The following is a 26472-nucleotide window of genomic DNA, read 5'->3' on the forward strand; positions in this document are numbered from 1 at the left end:
TCTTTTGATTACAGTCCTAATCTTAGAAACTCTCACTACAGATCATTTTTAAAACCAGCTTCAAGGCAATGTGTAATCAAGTAACAACTTCCCTTGGTCCTTACATTTTTCAAAATGGGTTATCCCTACATAAAGTATTTTAAAATCTTTTGTTTTACTCTATCTTCCTACTATTCACATCTCGTTTTATGTTCCAGACAACTCTGGCAATGAAGACACCATAGAAAATATTATTAATAGAAACTTTATTTTCATTGATTATTTCATTTAATATAATGTCAAAGTAGGTCTGTGCTCTAAGATGAGCAAAAGAACAGATACCCTAAATCTCATGAGATTTTTTTTTTCACACTGTTCCTCCTAGTAGGTAGGGTATGAGGTTTCAGGGACCCCAATGTTGACAACATTTTACCCCTTGAGACTTTATGTAAAAATACAAAAAGAAAGAGTATTAACATACAAGAACCAAATTATACGAGGGTATTATAATAAGCTCTTATGTTATATGCTACCCACCCCTTTAGAGTCGTAATAATGATGACTGATATTTTTCTCTGCAAAGTTCAGTATCTTTTTTTTTTAAAGTAAAATGTCAGTATATGTGAAAATGCTGCATTTATTTCTCCCAATATACTAAAAATAGTGGAAGTTTTAAAATTCTTCATGAGTCCAAGCGGGGACGTGACTATTACTGATGGGGTCTGTTGAACACACTAATTCCAATTTTGGCGACCATCAGCAAACTGTTAAAAACAACAACACAAAAACAAAAATGTCAGGTAAGGGACAGAACAGGCACTTGACTATTTTTTTTTTTAAAAGGATTAGGACTCTGCAGGTCTCTCACTGCACAGTGAGCAGGTACCAAGGCAGGGCAGGCAGAGATGGAACTTCCATCCCTGGGGGCACCAAAGAAAAAACATGCCAAGGGGCAGTCTTGTGCTGAGGCCTTAAAGCAGTACATACGAGCCGGTGTTCCTAATCTCACTGCCAGTAATTCAGAGGTGAGGAAATTGCAGGCTGGAAAGACCAAGGCCTCCCCATGGTCACAGAACTAACTAATGGTGGATCTGCAGCCTCCCAGTTTACTGCTCTCGACCTTGGTCTGCACTGACTATAGAACATCTTGCTGGACAGAATCATAACGATGACCAAAATCATAAGTAATCCTTTCCCAAAACAGATTTTCTAAAATTCCCCTACCTTCAGGGTCTGTTATTCTGGGATAAGGACTACATTTAAAAAAAAATCTGGTTTGGATTTTATAATCAGCTAATTAGAAAACATCAACAGAAACTCCCTTCTATCAAATTTTTCGATAATTAGGGGCACTCATACAACTAAGAAATAAGGGCCCACACTGAATGAGCTGCAGTCACGGCTCTGCACTGAGGCTGCTGCTTCTGGAGGCAGGAGCCAGGATGGACCAGAGAGCAAATGTGAGAGCAAGCTTTTCCAAAGTGAGTGAGTATATTTATTTCACTTTGCCATTAAATCAGCTACTGTTTTTGCAACCTCTCCTATTTATGTATAAGTTAAATCATTTTAGTTGATGTCCAGCATCAGGTATAGTGAAACAAGTAAATCTGTGGGTGTACATATTATGGGCATTAAACTAAAATCTACACCTGTGAGGAACAGCAATAGAAGAAACAGTACCTGGCACCTGCAATTAAGCCTGCAGGCATAAATTTCCTAGAGTAGTAGAATCTCATTCCCATAATGCCAGCCAAGGTTCCAGATGTAGCTGATGGGAAAAAGAAAGAGGCAAAGATCACTACACCTTATATTTGGGAGAAATAAAATAAGTGACCAAAGTCCCACCCATCTTTCAAGGGCCATACCCCATCTCATACCTCCCAAGTTAGGGAGCTTCATTACCACCCACATCCTAGGAGCCTAAGCACAAACACTAGAATATAAGGCCTTCCCAGTCTGGGCCCAGTCATCCTGCACCACGAGGACAAACTGCAGGGAAACTGGAGCATGTAGGGGTACCAATTAAGAAAGGTCCTCAGGAATGTAGGGAAAAGAGAGGGGCGACTGGGGTAGCCGTAGAGATAGAGAAGACAACAACTTAGGGTGTGTTGCAAGGAGCGCTGATAGGACTTGCTGATGAGTTAGAAAGGTGGAGGGGAAGAGTGCAATCAGGACCCGAATGGATGGAGAACACCGAGAGAGACTGTGTGTGAGCACATGAAGTCAGGCCCTGAGACATCTAGATTTCAAGTAGACAACTGTACGTTTAAGTGTAAAGCTTGGAAGAGAGAGAGATTTGTGAGTCATTGGTGTATCAATGTAAGGCCTGGGCTTCAATGACGTTGTCATGCAAGAAAGTATAAAGAAGATTAAAAAAAAAAAAGCCAGGCCTTAAGTACTTTAATACTTACTTAATGGTCAACAAAAGAGAATGAGGAAATAAAAAGGAAAACCAGGGGAGTGAGAGTGGATTCACATACTGTGCCAAGAGCAGCCCGCAGGCCAAGCTATATGTGGACTAATAAATGTACACTGGGTTTTGAAAAATACAAGTCACTGGCAGCCTCGGAGAGCTACGTATTTCCATGGACAAAAGGGATCAAAACGGGGACTAAAGTTGGTCAAGGATGTATGAGGTGTGAAAACCAAGACAGGAAGCATGACAAATTTTTTTAGAGAAGTTTCTGAAGGGGAAGAAAGGCAGCAACTGGAGAAGGAAGTAGTGTCACGAGAGGTCCTTTTTGAAAAAATGGGTGAGATGAGCACATTTGAGCATAAGAGGAATCCATGTGAAAGGTGAAATACAAGTAAGAGATGGCATCTGTGACAGTGTAAAGCTCCAAGAAGGTATGGAAGAAGAGACCCAAAGCAGGGGAGAAGGGACTGGCCTGGGAGAGGAGAGAAACAGGACAAGGGAAGGACTGGAGCTCAATGGCACAAAGCTCGGAGGCCCATGTGATGGCTGTTATTTTCTTCACACAGGCAATGAGGGGCATTTGTTAGAGTGAAGCGGGATCACAGATGGGAAAACAGGTCTGAAAGTCATTCTGGAGCTTGCGCGAGGGAGCTATTAGACAGTGCTGAGAGCTGGGCGCCTCCTTCTTCCCCAGCACACCCCAAACCAGCTATCGCTGACTCCCCTTCCCAGCGCAGGCAGACTTACACAAACCACTGTTAACACGCTTGCTCTCCCACCATCCTTTTAAGGGCTAGCCCTGCATGTTCTCTCATACTGTGGGTATGTGGAGACAGTGAGGAGCCCATACTCCTAGCAGACTTTCAGACACATGGAGGTGGAGCTCAATAAAATGTACCAAAAGCCACACTGATAAGAAGTAATCTTCCCTTCCCTGCACTCTTCACTGTCTGTGCTGCTCACAGGGCATGTCAGTAGCCCCACAGAGTCACTTTTTATGTCTCCAATTAAGGTATAGGTTCCCTGAAGGCACTTTTTATGTCTCCAATTAAGGTATAGGTTCCCTATGTCTTACTAATTCAGCTTACTGCTAAAGGGCTAATGATCTGAAATGGGAAAAATGCAATAATGACGAAAACAACCCAGACACGTGACCCTTTAGTGATGCTCAAGAAGACAGTGTTTAATGGGCAATCACAATGGTTAAGAGACATATACTTGCCTTACACAAGTTTGATACTAATTTCACTAGGTAAATCTAAATTCATGAGGTATGAAACCTTTCCACATTCTGTACATAAAAGGTAAGCAGAAACCAGGGAAACCATTTAAAAACTTCCCTAGGACTTGGCAGAGGCAGTGAAACTTATTAATGTAAGAACCTGACACACCCCACCAAACCAGGGCCTTTGGTAGAGTATTCTGAAGTGAAGCTGACATACCTAGGAAAACCCAAATGTTCCTCGGATCCTGAGACAGCTGATAGGCACCCAGGCCTGCTAAACCACCGAAGAGGAGCCCAGCAGCCAGGGATGGGACACTACCTGGAGGAAAACAAACACGCCTGTATTGTAGTGTCAAAAATTCATTTCATTAACAGAATCCATCAGACTTCCCTTCCTGACAACAACAGCAAAGAGAACTCACAACACAATTCACAACCAAGTTCTCAAGCACAAAAATGTTTTCAGGAATTTCCTAAAGAGCTCTGGTAAAATTATCAGAGAAGTCAGGATCAGATCATACCACACCACACCACTCCTCTCTCCTCTAATAGGGAGAGTACTTCTACCTAAGAAGGGCTCCTACTGCTTATTAAAGCACCAATTTAAGAAACAAAAAATTATGGCAATTTGGGGTCCATTCATGAATAACCTCTATGTTTTTTAAACAAAAAACTATGCCTCTGTATTTGCTGTTTGCACCCCTGCAATCAATTCCATATCATGTGAATGCCATATATTTTACCCATGTACTACCCATAGGTGATATTGTATTTTGTGCTCACAAAAATCATCAGATCTTTTGTACATAGTGGCAGTATTGTAGTGGATCGGAAAATGTTTGATATCTCAGCAATTTTGCATTTTTGTGTCTCAAATAAAAACATGTTAAAAAAAAAAAGGAAAGAAAGAAAAGGAAGAAGGGATCCTAATCAGGCCTGATTAATTCATCAAGGACTGGAACTGTCCATGGACAGGACCTTGGGCAAATCCCAAAAGGAGAAGGAAATAGGGTAAGTTTAAAAGATTTGGAGAGTAAGAATTCTGGGGTGTGTGTGTGCATGTCGGGGTGGGGATGCAGATAAGGAAGGGTGAGAAATGAGCAGGCTTTCTGACACACCCCTGCCTAATTTAATGAAGACACTTCAAAAAATGAGTATGTGAAAACTACAGGTTTCCTGCTACTTAAAGAGCACAGCGATGGCATTCTGGGGTCAAGGCTGATGTGTGGCAGCTGATGATAACAACAATCTGCTACCACTCCTGCCCAGCACCTTTAAACAAAGAGGCAAAAACAAGTGGTTCGATAAGAAGCCTGGCTTAGTTCAACCAGATAACCCAAAGGCAAGTGCAGGAGCTGCTACAGGAATGACAAGCCTGAACTCAAGCTAGAGAGCCAAAAGCAAACCTGATTCAAATAAGACTGCACTTTGGGGACCCTGGGGACTCTCTCTTCACCACGAGCAATGTGAAGATCCTAAGAGGTTAAGTAACTACAAACCATACCTGCTTTTGCATAGCCAATGATCCCACCAGAGGCAATCAGTGCTGCATAGCCGAAGCCAATCCAATGTAAAGGCACTCTGAAAACGAAAGTTAAGGAATCAGCTTCAACCAAGTTTTTTAAAAAACAAAAAGACCCACAATCATAGAATGGGACTAAAAGGTCATCATTACAAAACAATCCTATCACTGCAGAAATGAAAATAAAGCCCAGAGGTTAGTTGACTAGCCTAAAGTCACACATCTAGTCAGGGGTGGAGCTGGGACTCAAACTGTGGCCTGCAAGTCCACCTTCCCATCCCCAGTGCTGCCCCAGCAGTCTACTCTCAGAGCCCTTTTCAGAGGGGAAAAGGCGCTGGTTTTGAGAAGCTGCTGGCTATTCCACTCCCATTCTCTGCGCACTTACAGTGGCCCGGAGTCCTTCTGCATGGTTCTCTTTGGCTCGGTCCAGACAGGAGACGACAGCAGCCTGCGCCTGCAGAGGGGCTGGATCAGAGGCGGTTGGTGGCACAGCTCTAACAGTCAGAAAGAAGCGGTCGGAGTTCCAGCTCCACCCCTTAGCAGATAAGAAGTAATGGGCAATTGCCCAACCTCCCTAAAACTCAGTTCTCTTCACTGTACCATGAGGATAACAATGGTAGCAATTTCTCAGGGCTGCCGTGGGCATTAACTGGGAGAGTACGTAACAGTGCTGAACCAATCATTTTCGTAATAACCTCGATTCTAATAACACAGGCCCACAGGAAACTGAGCAAAATGCACTGACCAGCTCTGCACAGGTCAGGAGTTAACCTTTCAACAGTGAACCAAGTTATGCATTACTAAATCGGAAAACAAGTATCTTCTGTGCCCTTAATTCAACTATTTTAATTGTCCCTTTTAGGGGAGAAGGGTGCTGCCTTTCGCCTTGGCTCCAAGAATCAAACTATTTCAATATTTAACGTTTGTAAAACTTCTAAACGGTCATTTACTTCTGCTACCAATTCACAGTTCTTGTGAGGGGAGAAGGGAGAGTAAAATACAGGAAAACTCAAGTCCTAGGGTCGGCATTACATACGCCCTTGTTAGAGCGACTCCAAATTTCTAACATGCACCTGAAACCCAGTGAGGCTAAGGCCGAAGGCAACACCCCCCTTTCGTTTCGTTTCCCCTGTTAGCAGAGGGGGCTTGGACTCCCGCCCGGCCATCAAGTCAGAGCGGCCCTGAGTTACCGAGATTTTTAAGGAGACGAAGCACTCACGCCTCCAGGGAACTAAGCAGCCCTACGGCCTCTGCCTCCAGAGCTCAAGGTTTCCCCAAGATCCACAACCTACTGGGAGGAGCAGAAAATGCGCGTCTAGAAACGCAACCGCGACGCAGCCCAAGGGTCCCGCCCGACGAGGAGCACGCGGCACTACGCAAGCCTCTTACAGAGCTCCGGAGTCGGAACAGCGGCAAGAACAATCCCGCAGAGCGCGCGCCCGTGCCCGCGCCCGCACCGGCGCCGCTCGCCCAGGGGCCTCCGCGGGTCCAAGACGCTGCGCGAGCCTCGCGCGCGACAACTCCGGCGCCGGAAGTGGGGGGACGCGCCCTCGGCGTCCCGGAAGCAGGGGGCGGGGCCGAGCGTGGGGGCGGGGCCGAGCGTGGGGCGGGGCCGAGCGTGGGGGCGGAGCCTGAGGCGGAGAGTCGCGCGGGAGCCCAGACTCCCGAGTCCCCGGCCGCGCGGACCGGCCGCTTCAGCCCCGGTTCCGGCTACCAGCCCCCCTGGCTAAAAGCGGAAAACCCAGGGTTTAAGTCGGGTCTTGGTTGACCAGGCCGGTAGTGGAGGCCACGGAAGCTGGAGGCGGACGTCGGAGGCCGGATTCTGAAAGGCCCCATTCATGGCGGGACATATTACCGGGTGTACACTAGATGCGGGCCATCCGGGAGGATTGTCGCTGTGGCCCGAGAGGATTGTCGCTCTGGCCCGAGAGGATTGTCGCTCTGGCCCGATCACGTCGTTTGCCTACTAGGGGCAGGGACTCCTTCCACCAGCAGAGAGCATGGTGCCGCCGGCTGCACAGCTGGCTCACGTCGGTGTTTGTTTTACACTCTAGACTGTGAATGAGGCTACTGGAGAAGCACCTTAAAGGGGGACAGAGGGTAAGTTCAATGTAATTTACAACTTCCTCTGCCCAGTGCCCACAAGACATTATCTCCACGCCCACTGCAGATCTGCTTCTCCGCCCTGCCTTTCCCGGGCCGTTCACCCAGCTGATGGACATCAAAATGTGGGTGTCATCCTTGATGCCTCTTCATCCCCTGCAAGTATCAACATGGATAAGTCTTATAAATACAGTCTTCAGTGGAAAGGAAATTGAAACACATATATGCTCTAAAAGGAAAACTTGCAGCAGCTCCTACCTGGCTTCTAGATTATCAATGTTTACCAGAGCTGGTTCTGGACAGCCACGGCTGGTAATGACTAAGAACTTGGAGCGATTCCTACCGGAATTGCTAGGCTCTCATCAACCTAACAGAAGACTCTCCTGAAAAGCTTAATACCCTCTAGGTCCATCCATGTTGTCACAAACCAAAGATGGGACTTGTTTTAACTAGCTGGATGGCTTTAGGGATTCATTTCTCTCTATGCAGGTTATGCAGGTGCAGGCTTCAAACCTTAAGGTATACCCCCCATGATAGACTTGAAGGACTTGAACCACAGAAAATTAAGTAAATTTCCTACAGTCCTAGTCCTTGGTAGATCTGTTATTTGAAATAAGGTCTGTCATACACCCTTAGCTCTACATGGTGCTGCCTCTTATAGTGTCATTTCTCAACCAAAATGCACAGCTCTTCTGTGTGTGTGTAGTTCATCATAAAATATAAAATAGGGTCTCTGAATTGCAACCAAAAGAACTGTGTAAGATGTCTCCCACAACTTTTTCACATTCTGTCCAATTTGGGCTAATCATATTTATACTCACCTTGCCATATAACTTACTCCATATCTCACTCATCACAAATTTTTTAAAAGTCAAATGAAAGGAACTGGTTTCTGCTCTGTTTCAATTAGTTCTACACAATGAGTTGTGTTTAGTAATGTTTCTAATGGTATTAACATATTTTAGGAGAAACTCAGCATTTTTTTCTCCAACCACCCCCCCTTCCCTTTGACGATCAGCTTGTTCTCTGTATCTATGGGTCTGTTTCTGTTTTGTTTTGTTTTATTTATTTATTTGTTTTGGTTTTTTTAGATCCTGCATATAAGTGAAATCATATGGTATTTGTCTTTCTCTGTCTGACTGATTTCACTTAGCATAATCCCTGTAGGTCAATCCATGTTGTCACAGATGCCAAAATTTCATTCTTTTTATTGCTGGGTAATATTCCATTATATGTAGAACCACACCTTCTTTGTCCATTCATCTATCAATAGACACCTAGGTTGCTTCCATATCTTGGCTATTATAAATAACACTTCACTGAACATAAGGCTGCATATATCTTTTCAAATTAGTGTTTTTGTTTTCTTCAGGTAAATACCCAGAAGTGGTATTGTTACCAGGAAACCTCAGTGGGGTTTGGGCTGCCTATCGCTGTGTCCAGTTCAATGGAGGCAGGGTTGAATCATATAAGGTGTTTATTGAGAAGTCCAGCCAACCCAGAAGACAGGGAGCATATGAGCATCCAAAACCTGTCTTAAGGAGTGGCCTGAGGGATAGGGTTATATGGGGCAAACTGAGGCTGGGAACAGAACGTTGCTACCTGCAGTCCTGGAAGTTCGCAGATGTCATTCTTGTCATTCTTTTGTTCTTGGTCGTCAGGCGATGACGCGATATCTTGACTCACTGTTGGGTCGGCCTGACCATGCATCTTGGTCATCTGGCAATGTCTGGATAAGGGGATTATCTTAACTCATTGTTCACAGCTGCATCACCTTCTTAATTGCTTCGTCTGGGATCAAGGGGAGTGTACGGGTGCAAAGGCATAGGAGAAAGAAACTTAAGACAAAAAGAAACATAAATCCCTGCTCACATACGTATATGTGTTCTACAATTTTATAAGTAATATAATTATATTTCAGATTAATTCAGGTGCTCAATCTTTGGACATTATAAGTGCCCCTATCAGTATTACTGGGTCATATGGCAGTTCTATTTTTAATTTTTTAAGGAATCTCTGTACTATTTTCCACAGTGGCCTCACCAATTTACAGTCCCACCAACAGTGCACGGGGTTCATTTTTGTCCATACCCTTGCCAACACTTGATTTTTATTTTTTTTATAGCCATTTTGACAGGTGTGAGGTGGTCTCTCATTGTGGATTTTTTTTTTTTTTTCCATTTTCATAAGAGTTTATTTGAACCAAAATGAGGCCATATGCCTGGGAGAAAGATCTCAGTTGCTCTCTCATTGTGGTTTTAATTTTCATCTCTCTAATGATTAGTGATGTTGAGCACCTTTTCATGTCTGTTGGCCATCTGTATGTTCTATGGAGAAATGTCTGTTCAGGTCCTCTGCCCATTTTTTAATTGTATTGGGGTTTGGGGGGATCTTTCGGAGGAGGGTTGTTGAGTTGTATGAGTTACTTATATAGTTTGGATATTATCCCCTTATTGGATATATCATTCGTGAGTATCTTCTCTCATTCAAAAGGTTGTCTTTTTGTTTGGTATATGGTTTCCTTCATTGTGCAAAAACTTTTAGTGTGATTTAAGCTTTTAATTAGGAGCCCACTGAATTACTGGAACCCTGAACCACAAACGTGTAAATGGGGTGTCACCAAGAGTGTGTGAAGAAATGAGTTCCAATTTCTAGATTTTTAGGAGTATTTTATAGCTTTGTTTAAAGAGTGATAGCATCTATTCAATAAACCTTTCTCCAAGAAATTAATAAGTGAGATTATGAAAAAAAATGCCTATTTTCTCTAACTATCCTATATGCCACGTTTCTAGGACTTCACATGTTAGCGGTAATAATAACATTAGCAAAAGCATACCATGTGCTTGTTATATGCCAGACACTATTCCAAGTGCTTTACATAGAGGAACTTATTTAATCTTCATACAACCCTATCAACAAAGACTATTATTATATCTTGCTTTTACACTTTGTGGAAAGTAAGGGAGAGAGAGGTTATCTAACTGGTATAAGGTTAGTACATGGCAGAGCTGCATTATCTCCTTTAGACTCTTCTCAGTATTGTGACCAGAACAGTCCTGTTACAAGTCTGCTTGTGTCACTATTCCTGAGCTCAAAGCCCTGCACACTATCTCCTTGCCTTCAGCCCCTATTCCTATCCCCTTGCTCATGCCACTCCAGCCTCCCTGCTCCCACCTCCTAGCACTCCACGTGCTCCTTCATCTGCCAGGAACCTTCTCCCCAGATAATCCCTCACCTACTCCCTCCTGGCCTTTAAGTCTTTATTCAAATGTCACCTCAACCAGGCCTTCCTGAATTACCTTATTTAAAACTGCAACTCATCTGCATTTCCCCCCACAGCTTATTTTTCTCCATGCCACTTACCCCCAATATGCTATGTAATTTACTAAATGTCACCTCCCCACTTCAACATGTAAATTCCCCAAGAGTGACGATTTTTATGCAGCACTTAGAACAGTGCCTGGCTGGCACGTAATGGGTGAATAGCTAAATGGATGGGTGGGGGGAGTGAGAAGTGAGAGGCTAGTCTGGAGAGGAAAGAATGAAGTCAGCATGCAGAGTCCGAGACAAGAGGAGGGACAGGTGGCCATGGCTACACCCTCCCCTTTTTTGGGTTCTGGTTCTCTTTCTGCCCTGGGTCCTGTCAGACACCGGTCTTCTTGTCATAAATCCACCCCCTCTGGATAGCCAGACTTAGTTTTTGTATTTTGCAGCTAAGAGTCTTTCTTATGTGAGGTAGCACCCTGTCACCTCTGCCAGAAATGCCGTCTTGTCCTTGGCCAAAAACTCAACCTTCTCTTTTCTAAAGTCGTCAAGCTGCCTGGACCATCCCAGCCATTCATGCAATAAGTTATTTACAAAGCTTTTGTCCTTTGGGCAGGGATCATGTTTTTCCTTTCAGCCCCCAGAATCCGGAATAGTGCTTGGCACATGGTGAGCACTTAATAAACAAATGGAAGGGAAGATATGGGTCACATATGGGGCATTCTAAATATTGAGGAGTGAATTTGTAATGAGGATTTGTTCATACACAGTATCAAAGTAGATAATTCAGTACCTACGATGGTTAAGACTATATGCAAACTGTACATTTCTAGGAGGAAAAAGGAAACAAATCGACCTGCTTCTCCCAAAATGAATCACATATTTCAGTGTGAACTGTTAGCATGTGGGAAATGCAGTGGCCTCCAAGTACACACTACAGGCAAAATCTGCGAGAGGTCATGGAGGAGAAAGGCTCACAGACCATATTTAAATGTCCCAGTCACATGGTTAATTAAATTTACAACAATGGGAGAAGGGGAAAGAGATGGGATAAATAAATGCCTTAGGAGAGGCTCCAAGCCAGCTGAAAGGACCATGCTACCTAATCCTGCATCACAGTGCCACGTCCCCCTGCTCCTCTCAACAGTTCTTCCTCCCGATGGTTCTGAAGATCAGAGGTTTGAGCAAGGAGAGCCGCAGAGGGAACCACCCCACCACCACCCCCCAAGCCATGACACACACTTGCCGCAGCAGAGGCAGGCACCGGCAAGCCGGGTGGGTGGCTGCACCTTGCCTGCTGGCCTGTGGAAGAGCTGTGTTTTATTGCCTAATCATGCAGTTCATGTATTAGGAACGTTTAGTGCTCAGACATTGCATGTATGTTTAGGGCCTGAGAAGACTGGGTATCTCAGACCTTCTATTCCTTTCTATCCTTTTTTTGAAAAAATTTTTTATTGATTTTAGAAGAGAGGAAGGCAAAGGGAGAGAAACATAGATGTGAGATACGTTGACTGGCCACCTCCTGCAGCAACCCGCTCCTGGGGATGGAGCCTGAAACCCGGGGCTGTGCCCTGACCGGGACTCAACAGGCTACCTCACCCCCCTTCCGTGCATGGGACTATGCTCAGCGGACTGAGCCATACGGGCCAGGACCTTTCTATCCACTTCTTTAACACGTTCTATTTACTAACTACTTAGTCTATCTTATGAATTCTGCCTATGTTTAATAAACTCTGTTTACTACCTACTTATACTTCCATCCTAAAAGCTTTCCTCTGGTTTACAAATGCAGTAATTGTCTTTAATAGAATTAAATACTCTCAAAAGCAAATGTCCACAACTGTATTTTTTGTCCATACCACATAAAAAACCCTGCTGCCTTTGCCATAGTCCAGGTTAGATGGTGTAATGTGAGCCTCTTAATTAGACCATCAAACACTTATTCGGGCACAAAACAATTCCTAGTATAGGCATTCAAGTGAGAAGAGACAGACAAATGCATTTAGAGATGGCTTTGCACATTCTGATGGTAGAAGGTGATGTGTCCTCATCACCTTCCACCCAGGAGGGCAAGCTGGTCCTGCTCCTCATGGCTACTATAAAAGGAAGAATAGGTTTGGTTAGACCAACCAGGAGCCACACAGCTGCAGGCACGAGAGGGAAAGGCAATGGCAATGGGGCTTTCATGGGGAAAGTGTCCACAAGAACCAAAACAGTTTATGAGTTGCATTAAAAACGTGTGATAGGGGAAAAGTTTTGCAAGTGTTTTCTGATAAGATTTTAATATCCAGAATACATAAAGGACTCCTACAAGTCAGCAACAAAAGACAACCACCCAGTTAAAATATGGACAAAGAACTTAGACATTTCTCCAAAGATAAAATACGTATGTCCAATAAGCACATAAAAAGATATGCGACACCAGTCATTAGGAAAATGCAAATCAAAAGCACAGTGATACACTACTTCATGTCTACCGGGGTGGCTGTAATAAGAAGTGCTGGTGAGGGTGTGGAGAAATTGAAATCTTTGTGCCCTGCTGGTGGGAAGGTAAAATGGTGTAGCCACTGTGAAAAAGTTTGGCGGTTCCTCAAAAAGTTAAAAGAACAATTACCATGTGACCCAGCTATTCTATACCTAGGTATGTACCACAAAGAATTGAAAACACAAATGCCCACAGAGACTTGTATGCCAATGTTCATTGTTCATAAGAGCCAAAAGATGAAATAACCCCCATGTCCATCAACAGATGAATGGATAAACCAAATATGCTCTATACATACAACAGAATACTATTTAGCCGTAAAACCACCAGATGTCCTTCAACAGATGGTTAATTTGCCAAATCAGGAGGGATTCCCTCTGGTGGCCTCAGGTATTTGACATCTGCACAGCTAATTAAAACCTAGAAATCCCCTATAATGTCTCCAAGTTATCCAGTAATCTATGAGGAAAGAAGTCAGGAAGAGATTATGATGTAATCAACCAGCTGAATTTAAAACTGTTAGATTAGTTGCATGAATTTTTTTGATGGCCTGAAATGGACATGCACACACACAAAATTGGATATGTCACTTTCCTGCCCTTAAATTATGTCATCCACTGGTTGGAAACAAAACAGTTTAACGAAGTTTGACCATCTCTCTAATAACCTTATGTACATAGCCCTAAACGTAAGTGTATGCTTTTATACATTTTTTATTTTTATTTATTTATTTTTTAAATATATCTTTCTTGATTTCAGAGAGAGGAAGGGAGAGGGGGAGAGAGAGATAGAAACATCAATGAGAGAGTCATTGATCTGCTGCAGCCCGCAACTGGGCATGTGCCCTGACCGGGAATTGAACCCTGATCGCCTGGATGCTAGGCCGATGCTCAACCGCTGAGCCACGCCCGGCTGGGCTATACATTTTTTATTTTACATGACTATAATTTTAAGTTGGTCCTTACATCCTGGGATGAAAATCATTTTATGCTGTTTGAACAAAACTGTATTTTATACCAAAATGAACAAAATCTACATTAAAATTACTAGAACCGTTTGAAGAAGCTCAAGGCAGTTTTTCATCATTTCCCCATTTAGGCAAACAATCTGAAAAACTCTCTTATCTACCTCTGGTCAAGAACGTGTGCAAGATTTTGTATTACTTAAACTACATTATTTTGAGAAAGATCTTTATTTGCTTTGCACGACAGTAAAAATTATATTACATATTAACATAATATATATCATGATAACATACTGCCCACTAAAAAGCTTCCCTCTTAGGAAAAATTTGGGAGTCAGTGCATTATTCATATTTTCTTCTTTTTCCTCTTCTTTTCCAACATTTCCCCCACTTTCCTCCTCTTGGCTGCCACCAGGCCACCTCCTTTCGTTGGCTTCTTGCTGCCACCAGTTACCCCACGTCTCTCCGTGTCAGGTGCTGACTGCCTCGCTTCTTTCTGCTCTGCGTCACCCGATTTCTTTTCACTGCTTTTGGGTTGTCCTTCACTTACTAAAACACATGAGACAGTGCATTTAAGATCATTTATCCCTCTGGGGAAAAAATCACAGGTTGAAAATAAAGTGAAGTTACCTGGATCTCCTTCACTTCAACAATTCAAGAGGGAAGAGATTATTCAGTTTTGTTTTGTTGGTGTATATATATATATATGTATTTTAAATGTATCTTTACTGTTGAAAGCATTACAGATATCCCCTCTGCCAACCCCCCAGATCCCCTCCACCCCACATCTGCCTCCCCACAGGCTGTCCCCATATTATTGTCTGTGTCCATGGGTTATGCATATATGCATTTAAGTTCTTCGATTAATCTCTCCCCCCCACCCCCAAGATTATTCAGTTTTTTTAAATGAACAATTTCACTTACCAGGAGAAGGCTCTGCAGCGGGAGGCTGGCTTTCTTTCACATCTGTCACGCTGTCCAGCCACACTCCGAGACATGTCAGCCTGGCGTTAGTATTTACTTCACAAAGTAAAGATGGGGGGACTTTCTAAAACAAGCAAGAAAAATCCGTAACAACATAGGGGAATTTTTAATAGTTATTATTCTTTTTCCATAACCAACTCCTTAACTTAAAACACTGTATTTTCCTGAGAATAAAATATGCTGTTTAGAAGAAATGATCTGGATTCATGATTGGTTTGACTACATCCTTCACTGAGCCAATTTCTGACTACTCAGAAACTGTAAATTCACCAAGGAACAGGACCATGTCTTGATCATTTCTAGGTTTTAACAAAGAACCTTGCACAAAGTAGGCACTCGGCAAATCACATTCACAGATAATAAACTACGACTCTCTAGGAGAGGGAGTCCATTGAAGGGAATTTAATTTTCCAAGTATCTGGTTCAAGACTACTGTTGGTTCCAACATTAATCGGGAATTTCCAATTTTTTTTTTCCAGTAATGGTAGTATTTTATCCAACAAAATTTTACAGAGAACATCAATCTACAAAAAAGAAGAAAGCAGCACCTCTTGGATTGAGAAAGCAGGAGTTCTGGGATCCTGCCAGCTCAGACTCACCGTGCCCACCCTCGAGGCAGCTCCGTGGAACCCTAACTTTAAAATCATGAATATCAGCCACACCTGGAAGATCTCTGCCTATGACCCTTAAGAAAAAAATTCCATCTCACTTAACTCAAGGCAATACTGACAGACTTGCATTCAAGTGCATTTATATTGTGCTAAGACACTGACCTTATCCTGTTTAAGTTTCCACATTTTGATGAAACCATCACTCGATGCTGTAACAATAATATGATGCTCTAGAATTTCAAAACTGAACACGTCTTTTACCCTAGAATAGAAACGTTTAACACCATAAATGATCCTTTCTTCAAATAGTGTGATATTCTTAAAAGCTTCTGTGCACACCGGCTCTTGATTTTTCAAGAACTATGCTTCACTTCCCAAGAGTCAGTCATTTTTCAGGGTCTAAATTCTAAGATAAAACTGACTGTTAACCATATCTTTAAAAATGTTGAAAAGCCATGGCCACTGTGGCTCAGTTGGTAGGAGCATCGTACCACACACCAAAAGGTGGCAGTTGGAGCACACGCAGGAGGCAATAAATCGATCCATATTTCTCTCTCACCCTTCCTTCTTCTCTAAAAATTAATTAAAAAGAAAAAATGATGATGGGGGAAGAGATTAACCAAAGAATTTATATGCATATATGCACAACCCAAGGACACGGGGGAGGGGAACTGGGGAGGGAGATGGGAGAGGGTGGAATGGGTCATTGGGGAGAAAAAGGGACATCTGTAATATTTTAAAAATAAATAAATAAAGGCATTAACTTTAAAAAAAAATATGATCACTACAATCAGGTTATCACAAAGGAGATAAAAGATACTGAGAGCCCCTCTTCTCAAGAAACTACACACTCAGTATGGAGAGAAAAGTAAGACAGAAATGAATCGAGACCTCCTCCTACACATCCATTCTTCTCATTCCAGAGCCACCCCACCCCTAGTCTAAGCTACTATAATTTTTTTCTGTATTACGAAGTAGCCTAATTGGCCTCTCTGCTTCCATTTTTGCCCCCTAACAATTTTTAAAAATGGAAATCAAACCACGTTACTCTGAGGCTTAAAATTCTACAAAGCTAGGATCTGCATTAGAATGACACAGGAAAGGAGGAAGCTGGTGGGGATATTTAGAAAGCAAGACTAACCATGAACTGACAACTGCTGGAGCTGGGCAGTGGAGATATAGGGGCTGGGGAGGGGGATGGGAGAGGGTGGAATGGGTCACTGGGGAAAAAAGGGACATCTGTAATATTTTAAAAATAAATAAAGGCATTAACTGCCTTTAAAATTTTCCATAATAAAAAATTTTATCTGCCTTTAAAATTTTCCATAATAAAAAATAAACACAACAAAACCTACAAAGCCAGACTCTTCCCAACAGCCTCCAAGGCTGTGCAGCATTTGGCTCACTTTGATCTAGTAACACAGGTCTTTTATCTGTTCCTGAAATATACTCAGCTCTTCCCTCCGTCAGAGCCAGTGTGCCAGCAGTTCTCTCCTCTTTTTAAAAATGGTTCCTTAACACCCAGCTTGAGTGGCTGAGTGGTTGAGCATCAACCCATGAACCAAGAGGTCGCGGGTTTGATTCCCAGTCAGGGCACATGCCCGGGTTGCGGGCTCACTGTACAGGAGGCAGCTGATCAATGTTTCTATTTCTCTATCCCTCTCCCTTCCCCTCTCTCTAAAATCAATAAAAAAAAATTTTTTTAATAGTTCCTTAGGGATAAACTAAAGTCCCACTCCCCCTTCTCTGATCATGTTAACCAGGCCTGTATAGTGATTGCAATATTCTGAGTATTTACAAAGAGAGATTTCTTAAAACCTACATGTTACTTAGAAAATAAGAACTAAGACTTCCTTAAGATGTAGAATATGCAAATGAAACACACTGAAGTATAACTCTTTACATTATCACCTTTTCCAAAATTACAGTGGAAAAAGCAGAGGCAGAGTCAGGTAGAACTGGGTTTGGATCCCACCTCCATCAGCTAACAGTGGGTAATCTTGGCAAAGACACTTCGCTATTTACTCTGAGACTCAGAGTCTACCTCTAGAAATACTGTGAGCAGTAAGAGGTGACAGAGACTGGCACAAAACAGAAGTCTATAATGCCCTGCATTTCTTCTCTAGGAAAAACAAATGGGTGTAAAGGGGGAAGGCACAGACAAGGGAAGTAAAGTGAAAAGGCAAGAGTGGTTGGGGCAAAGCTCAAGACTTTAATTTCCCCCCCCCCCCGTTCAAATATGGTTAATTTCAGGCCCCGAGGCTAATGAAATTATTGGAAAAGTATCTTATGCAAGTGACTAGTTTTGACGACAACTTCACCACTTTTGCATTTACTAAGGCCAAGACATAAATATGAAATATGTCTATCTCTGCAATTGTTCATAAAAAACATATACCTGCTTTATGAAACTACTGCACATAACATTTATTGAGAGTATACACACACATACAATAAACTGGTTTAAAAAAAAAATACCTGTTTTCATGAGCTTTAAATTCACAGAGGCACATTAATGAATCAGTGTCAAAAAACCTTACAACTTCTTCATCTCCAGCCACTGCAAGGACAGACTCCTGAGAGAAAAAGAGTAATATTCAGAATGTCAAACAATTCCAACCCTCACACATACACTAAAACTGACATCCACCACTGATGTCTGATCACTTACTGAAAGAAACGTAACAGAAGATACTCTCTTTTCATTTGTGATGGTGCCACTAACAGATGCTGTGTCAAGATGATAGACATCTATTTTATTCAGTATGACAACTACATATTTCTCTCCTCTTGGGGACCATTCCACTATGTGAGCATCTGTAAGTTAAAAAACAAAGCCTTTTCATTTCATAAATAAAAAATAAAATGAAAGTAATACTAAAAATAACAAATATTTATACTGCATATTTTCACATCCATTATCCTGCTGAATGTTCACAACAAACTTATGGTACATATTTTGTGAGTTCAATTTTAGACAATAAACTGGGTTCAAAGAATCATTCAAGGTTAGAGAGCTGGTAGGTGGCAGAGCCACAGGAATCCCAATCTAAAATGAAGCAAGTAACCCAAAGCATTTGCTCTCACACGTAACCACCATCAAGCAGGCAAAAAAATGTGCATACGCCTGCACAGGAGTGTGTGTATTCACATTCCATCAAGTAAGTTATCACACAATATACTCCAAACAAAAACACTCACTCTGGCCCCAGCCGGTTTGGCTCTGTGGTTAGAGCCCCGGCCCACAGAGAAGGGTCCCGGGTTTGATTCTGGCCAAGGGCACGTACCATGGCTGCAGGCTCGGCCCGTCAGGGCTTGTGCAGGAGGCAACCAATCGATGTGTCTCTCTCACATCAATATTCCTCTTTCTCTCCCTCTCCCCCTTCTCTCTTTCTCCCTCCCTCCCTCCCTCCTTCCCTCCCTTCCACTCTCTCTGAAAAGCAACGGAAAAACTATCCTCTAGTGAGGATAAAAAAAAAATACTCACTCTGTTTAATATTTTTTATGAATGCTGATCTTCCTTCCACAAGATTCCATGTTCTGTAAAACAAGAAGCTCACTTATGGCACAATCATTAACTTTTACTAGATATATAACATTAATGAAGACGTACTCAAATGACAACTTACTAAATATGTGGCTATTCAGAAGAATGGCCACTTTCCTAAAGCAACATCTGAAACATTGATTAGCAAGATTAACTCATTAAAGGGGCATTCCCACATCTCTTTAACATATTTTCAAAAGGTGCCCCTCCTAAAGCATTTCTTTTTAGGACCACAGTCCTCTTCACAGCTTACAAGGACTGAAAGGTAATGTGTATGTTTGAACATAGAGCTTGTCATTTTCCCTCCCATTAGGAAAAGGTTCACTAGCTTTCAACCTTTCCTTGCAGTACAATGTTTCTGGGTTCCTGTTGTACTTGGAGAACAAAGACCACAATCAAGTAGAGACATTCACTTGGGCATTAATAACTTACCTTAATGTCTTATCTGTACCCACAGACAGGGCCAACTTGCCAGATGGGTGAATAGAAAGGAAGGTCACATGTCCTCTGAAAGGAAACCAACAGTTAGCCCCCCACCTGACTGGCACCTGGAGACCGCCAACCAGAAAGGGCAGGACTCACTTGTGCGCCTTAATCGACTTCAGGCACTCCCATTTCTTTGCATCCCAGACACAAATGAGTCCGTCTTCTGCCCCACTGATTAAGTGCCTGTTGCCGTGGAATTTCAGGCAAGTTATTGTGCCTGTGGAAAAACAAAATAGGCAAAATTAATACTCAAAAGAACTATTTTGAATGCAAATTCCACTTCTAGTTCAAAGGCTATGCTGTGCCAAGTAAAACCTCCAATGTAAGCATTACTGAATTAAACCTTAACGTCTTATATGTACAAATTAACTTTTTAAATAATTTCAACCCTAGGCAAATATTTTCAGCAGAGTTTCTCTAGTTGTAGATATAGATTTGAACTGACTAGCTCACTTTCTTGCTCTACATACCCATAATAAATATAGGAGATAGCTGGTAAGAATGTTTGAGAAGTCAAACAAAACTAACCAGCTAACAACTAACCTGGGGGACAAGCTGACACGTACAGCATAGAACTTCTACTTTCTAAACTGTCAGTCAGCCACCCCGTCATCCACAATCCGATTATCACTCCAGAGCTGTGTCTGATTGGTGTCTACACAGTTCTCATCCAGTCACAAGAACTTAAAATGTTACACTCTTCCACTCTCCCTCTATCCCCTTCCCATAGTTCAAATATGAAAAGGCTGAAGGAGGTGAGCTGATGTAAGAATGCAGCATTCCTCTAGCTCCCCAAAGCAGTCCATGCCGTTATACATTGACCCTCAGGTAAAACTCCTATCCTCTGAAGCTGTGTCAGCCAGCGTACAGGGGTCAGGAGGCCAAATCTGGCTGGAGGAGTTTTTGTAAATGCACTTTTACTGGAACACAGCCTTACTCATTCAGGTACAAGACACCTGTGGCTGCTTTCACACTACAACAAGAGACGAATAATCTTAATAGGGACCACATGGCTACAAAGCCTAAATATTTACTATTTTGTCATTTATGGAATAAGGATGTGAACCCCCGGATCACTGTTGTTCATCTGCATACCTCCCGGTCAATCCTTTACATTGCCCTTCAGATGGACAGAGCCAAAGGTTTCTGATGAATAATTCTGTACCACCAGCCCCCTTCCCGCACTAAGACAATACGGGCTCACAGACCACCTTCTCCTCAAAGCTTTAGCTATCTTGGCCCGTGTTTTCCTGCTTCCCTATTATCCCATTTCTGACTCTGGATATTTTGCTTCCCCACATCTTTTACTCCTGCCCATGATTCCATCTGCTCCCTGGAAAAGAGCTTATCTATTACCAACTGAGAGAAAACCCGGATTTCTATGAGGAATAAAGGAAGCCAGGGGCCCAACCCCCATCCAAACTCCTTCTAAGTAAGTGCTTTTCTTATTATTGGGTGTGGACAGACCAGTTTTGTTTAAATTATTCTTCCAAGCCTTAGAAAGGGAGAAGCCTCCTTTATATAAACTGGAATTAGAAGAGAGGAAAAGAAATACATGTTGAAATGACTCAAAGCCTAGCTTATGTTGAAAAGCAAGATACTTCACAAAGTAGCTAAGGACCACGTAATATAAGACGATTGATCACTCCAAATTTGTTGCTAGACAACAATGCTTGGGGTGGAACTTCTGAAATATATGAAGACAGGAAAGGAAAAAGGGTACTTGTCTTTTTTTTTTTTTTTTTAAAATATGTCTTCATTGATTTCAGAGAGAGGAAGCAAGAGGGAGAGAGAGAAACATCAATGATGACAGAGTCACTGATTGGCTGTGTCTTACACACCCCCGACTGGAGATCGAGCCCGCAACCTGGGCATGTGCCCTGACCGGGAGTCAAACCCCAATCTCCTGGATCCTAGGAGATGCTCAACGGGAGCTACGCCCAGCAGGGCGGGTACCTGTCGTAACTGCAGGAAACCAACTTCCTTGGCTCAGTTTCCCTAAACTAAGTATATATCTAACTGAATCTACTAATTTGAGTTCTCTCTTTCCATTTTTCATTCTCCTGAACACATTAACCCCTCATTCTCTGTCTCCTGGGAAAAACAATAAAAATAGAATAGAATGTTCAATACTGAGAAAGTAAATTATCTGTTCAGTCTATTTCTTGATCTTGCCACTGTCCTGCGCAACTGTACCACCTGTGGGGAAAACCCCCCCATGACTTGGGAATCGCTATTTCTTGACTTCCTCCAGTCTAGTGACCTTTGCTGTCTCTGTATTTTAGTCCCTCAAACCCAGTTACCACCTAGGGCTGCTCCACATCAGAGAACTCTAAGGATCTAGTCTCTGACCACAACCTCACATCTTCCCAGCCCTTTCATGCCTTCCATTACTCACATTCCGCCTGCTTTCTTCAGAGATCTGCACACCCTTAACAACCCGTTTTCCCTAAGCTGAAAACCTAAACTATTATTTCACCAAAATCTATTCCCCTGTAATTTAATCCTTCTATTGTACACAATAACTTTCCTTGCTGTACAGAAATGCCGGTACCTTACTGCAGTGATGCTACTAAATCCATAGCCTCCGAATTCAACTGGGCAGCTCTCATCGGTCCTTCGGCTTATCTTTCGTATCCAGCATCTCTTTCGTATCCTAACTGCCAGCATGTCCCTCAAGTCCGATCATCCCTCCCTCGCACTCAATCCTTAACCTCCTCCTCTCCAGGACCACCAGGGCCTGGCCCCATCTACTTCTTCAGTCACCTTAACCTTCATTTCAACCTTCTTGTAATACTGACCTGCTTACAGTTCCCCCATGCACACTAGTGAGCTCTTGCCCCTGGCTGGTGTTTCTTGGTGATTAGAGTATCAGTCTGCATACCGAAGGGTTGTGGGTTCAATTCCCAGTCAAGGGCACATACCTGGGTTGCCGGTTTGATCCCAGGCCCTGGTTGATGTGCATGCGGGTGGCAACCAATCAATGCCTCTCTCTCACATGGATGTTCCTCTCACTCTGTCTCTCTCCCCCAGCTCCCCTGCCCACCTCCCTTCCTCCATTCCACTCTCTCTAAAAATCAATGGAAAAAATATCCTCGGTGAGGGTTAAGAATAACTAACAAACCAACACATACAGGCTCTATACCTAGGTTCAACTTCTAGTTCCATTGTTTTGTGACTTTGGGTAAGTCACGTAACATCTTTGAACCACGATTTTCTCTTCCCGAAGCTGAAAACAGAATTGTACCTTTCTGGTACACTGCTGGGTACATGACGCCCCTTCAGTAAAGTCAGCTATCAACATGACGCTGCTGCTTGTGCTCCCCATGCTGCCTGCTCTTCCTGGAATGCCCTCCCTCTCTGCAAACGTCACCTGGCTAACAACTGATATTTCTCTTTTATGGTAATTCAGATGTCATTTTAAGGAACTTTTCAGTGAAAATTCACTTCCTCCTCTTTCCCCTCCAGACTGAGTTAAGCGCCTCCCTTCTGTCTCTCAGTACAGACTATGAACAACTTATGGACAAAGAACCTCATGGGGGTTTTTCCCCGTTTCTCTATTTCCTAGCACAGAATCTGCTTGATGAATTGTGCAACTGAAGTCAAACTGTAAAGTAACAATACCTCAACATTATTATCTTAAAGGATATCATTTCTTACCATTGTGATGCACTAGAGCCCCATGGTCTATCTTTTTTTTCATGTCATAAATGTGAATTGTTTCATCTTTGCTCCCAGTGACTACAAAACGACTATTTGCAGCCACCGCTGACAAGGAGGCCGTGTGGGCATGGTGCGTGAAGTCAGCCACAGGAGTCCATTTCTGCTGAAGAGTAAAACAGTCAATGTCACAATCATATCATAGTTCTCTAGAAACAGGTAAGTGGTTCCAGGATCCACGAAAACTACCAATGGATCTTACAAATGGAGAAAAAACTATGCAATGACATGTAGATTAAAACAAAGAACCAGATAACTGAATAAGGAAGGTAAAGCAAGAAGATGGGACTGTGGTGCTATGTATGATTGCAAAACAGTTATGAAGACCAGACTACAGGGACTTTAAGTTCCCAGCCAAAGCCTTAACTCCTTATTATATTTACTTATATGTGAGACTCACATACTTATGTTCACTCATTCAAATGTTCAATTTTGATTTGAATTAATTCACTCAAAAAAATAAGTGACTACTAAGTGCCTAGCATCATTTTAGGCAGTTGATACACAGCAGTGAACACAAGAAGCAAAAGTCCTTTTTCTAATGGAGCTGCCATTCCTGTGGGAGAGACAAACAAATTAAAATAATGTCACCCAGAAATAGCTATAGCCGCAAGTCCTATAAAGAAAAATAAGTAGGCCTGGCCAGCTCGGCTCAGTGGTTAAGCCAAGAGATCACTGTTCAATTCCCAGTCGGGGCACATGCCCAGGTTGTGGGCTTGATCCCCAGTAGGGGGAGTGCAGGAAGCAGCCGATCAATGACTCTCTCTCATCATTGATGTTTCTTTCTGTCTCTACCTCTCCCTTCCTCTCTCTGATATCAATAAAGATATATTTAAAAAAAGAAGAAAAATAAATAGGATAGTATGTTTCCATTAGTACCAATATAAGCCCTAGCGATTGACCGATGATGAGGTTTCAAGAACTACACTTACTGTGACATGTAACTTTTGGACTAGATAAGTGTGACTGGTTGAGTGCCAAGAATACATGCATGCACACCTCTCAAATTGAAGAAGATGCCTCATGAACTATTAATAAAACAAACAAACCAAGGAAGGAAAAAACCCACCAAATTTTTTTGAACACATTTATAATGTGTTATTGTAGATTAATTCTTAAGTAACTACGGCAACAGATAATCCCTTCCGTCAATATAAATCCAAGAATAACCTTTGCTTTTCTGTATTATAGAAGGAACCGTGGTTGTTCGGGCTGTTGTCTGTCTAGGTGTAGAAGCAGTACTGGGTAATGGTTAAGAGCTTCAAGTGTCAGAGACACCTGGGGATTTAAGTCCTAGGTCTGCCAAATATTAGCTGTGTGGTGTTGAGCAGGTCACTTAACCTATGTCAGTGTCAGGTTCCTCATCTGTAACATGGGTTTAACTGTAACTGCCTTAGAGGATTGCTGTGAGGCTACATGGTCTGGAACACGGTAAGCAACACTATTACAAAGAGAACACAATCAATAGCATCATCTTTAAATATTCAAAACATGTCACCTTTCAGCCAAAGGCAGATTAATAACCAGAGTAGAAAATAAACAAAAGCAATTAGTCAAGTCACATACTTCTAGTTTTCTGGTTAATTCAAGACTGACACCATGACTTCTCCATTTAGAAACAACCAATGAAATAAGTTTTTAAGAGATATCTAGGAGTGCTTAGGCGGAAAAAATAGTTCTAGACTAAAAGACCTGGTTATATCCTAATTACCTGAATGACTACTGGCAATTTACTTAACTTTTTATTCATAGGTCTAGTAAAATACTTATATCTCGTTATAATTTCTCTCCATGCACTTGTCTTCCCTTACGTAGGGAAGATCTCTACCGCAGGATCCATACCTTTGGCGTCTTTGCACCTTCACCGCAAGTAATGGCCCCAGAGTAAGGATCCAGTAATAATGAGTTGCTGTCATCCTGATCCAGCTCTAAGAGTTTGCAAAACTCCAGGACAGAAATTCAGTGAAAGAGCGAACATCTCAACTGGCTGTCAATTTATGAGAGCGACCCTTAAATCCATCATCCATGACCCATCTGCCCGTTCGCAGAAATGCCTAGTTTCTTTGCCTACCGAGCTCAACAACACCTACCACAACAGACAGACATCACCTCGTTTTATGAAAGGTCTACTCCGTGTTTTAAAAAGCTATCCTATACTTAAGTCTCTCGAGTTTGATTCGCCAATTAATCCCTAAGGGATCAGACGGTGTGTTCCCCTTTGGTATTCTTTTTTTTAAATCTTTTTAAAAATATTTTTTCATTGACTTCAGAGAGAGGAAGGGAGAGAGAGAAACATCGATGAGAATCACTGATCGGCCGCCTCCTGCGCGCCCCCTGCTGGGGATCGAGCCGCAACCCGGGCACGGGCCCTGACGGGGGCTGACCCGGGTCTCCGCCAACCGGGTGGACGCCGAGCCGCGCCCGCAGGGCAGCCCCTCAGGGTCTGTGTTTACCTCGGCCGCGCAGGAACCGGGCCTGACCTCCCCCCGCCCACACCTCCCGCAGTCCCTCGGCGCGTCGCCTCGTACCTCGCGGTCGCCGCCCGCCTTGGGCTCCGGGTGCACAGCGAACCCGAATAGGACCTGCTCGTAGCAGCCCGCGACCAGCTCCATCCAGGACACGTGCCGCCGCCGCGAGCCGCGCTCGGCGTAGGGGGCGGAGACTACGGCGGACGCGAGGGGAAGGGGGTCCTTCCTGCGCCGGGGCTCGGAGAGACGTCACGGCCACGGGACTGCCAAAGCGCCTGCATCCTTGAAAACGGCTTCAGCGCTCGAGGATCACGCGAGAGTTTCAAGCGAAGAATAAGGAAGGACGTCACGTGAGGAGGTTCTCATCGCTATGAGAAAAAAAAATTGGGGTAAGCAGGCATATTCTAGGAAGCTGCGAGCTAGGCGCGTCTGAGGGGGTGGGCGGGACATCCTGGGCGGAAGCCCCTCGTTTCCGGAACGTGTGAGGAAGGGGCGGGCCAGCTTCCGGCCTGGGCGGGGCCCCGGCGGCGTGGTGGGGGCGGTCCGTGGGGACGCGTCTCTGCCGTGGGCTGTGACACGCAGGGAGGGCGTTAGGTCTCCTTTTTGTGCAGGAAGCGGTGGAATGAGCCTTTTTCTCTCTCACGCTGGCTCAGCGGGGCAAAGAGGGCGCGGGACTTGGGGCCTGCGCAGCTCTTCTC

The 26472-nt window shown here is 43.3% G+C and overlaps 2 protein-coding genes across 7 annotated transcripts; both read right to left on the reverse strand.

Annotated features, from left to right (window-relative positions):
• Positions 1-228: 228 nt before the first annotated feature.
• LOC107530413 (transmembrane protein 14C) lies at positions 229-6636 on the reverse strand. 5 transcript variants are annotated; one of them, XM_016204181.2, is made up of 6 exons: positions 6532-6636; positions 5528-5677; positions 5125-5201; positions 3838-3939; positions 1660-1747; positions 229-743 (listed from the first exon to the last, which is right to left on the reverse strand). In XM_016204181.2, exons 2-6 carry the CDS (start codon positions 5548-5550, stop codon positions 689-691), a joined length of 345 nt encoding a protein of 114 aa, XP_016059667.1. In that variant the 5' UTR covers positions 5551-5677; positions 6532-6636; the 3' UTR covers positions 229-688. The 5 variants fall into 5 exon arrangements, with proteins under 5 accessions (XP_016059667.1, XP_016059671.1, XP_016059670.1 ...); XM_016204185.2 differs by having other exon boundaries at positions 5528-5596; positions 6532-6630; XM_016204184.2 differs by having other exon boundaries at positions 5528-5607; positions 6532-6630.
• Positions 6637-14167: 7531 nt separating this feature from the next.
• On the reverse strand, positions 14168-25941 carry PAK1IP1 (PAK1 interacting protein 1). 2 transcript variants are annotated; one of them, XM_016204187.2, is made up of 10 exons: positions 25835-25941; positions 23247-23409; positions 19683-19803; positions 19533-19607; positions 19041-19093; positions 18225-18370; positions 18032-18129; positions 15716-15815; positions 14883-15006; positions 14168-14507 (listed from the first exon to the last, which is right to left on the reverse strand). In XM_016204187.2, exons 1-10 carry the CDS (start codon positions 25916-25918, stop codon positions 14305-14307), a joined length of 1167 nt encoding a protein of 388 aa, XP_016059673.2. In that variant the 5' UTR covers positions 25919-25941; the 3' UTR covers positions 14168-14304. The 2 variants fall into 2 exon arrangements, with proteins under 2 accessions (XP_016059673.2, XP_016059672.2); XM_016204186.2 differs by having other exon boundaries at positions 23247-23412.
• Between the last annotated feature and the right edge of the window lie 531 nt (positions 25942-26472).

The sequence above is a fragment of the Miniopterus natalensis genome, chromosome 9 (assembly GCF_054644295.1).
Source record: "Miniopterus natalensis isolate mMinNat1 chromosome 9, mMinNat1.hap1, whole genome shotgun sequence".
NCBI classification, from domain to species: Eukaryota; Metazoa; Chordata; class Mammalia; order Chiroptera; family Miniopteridae; genus Miniopterus; species Miniopterus natalensis.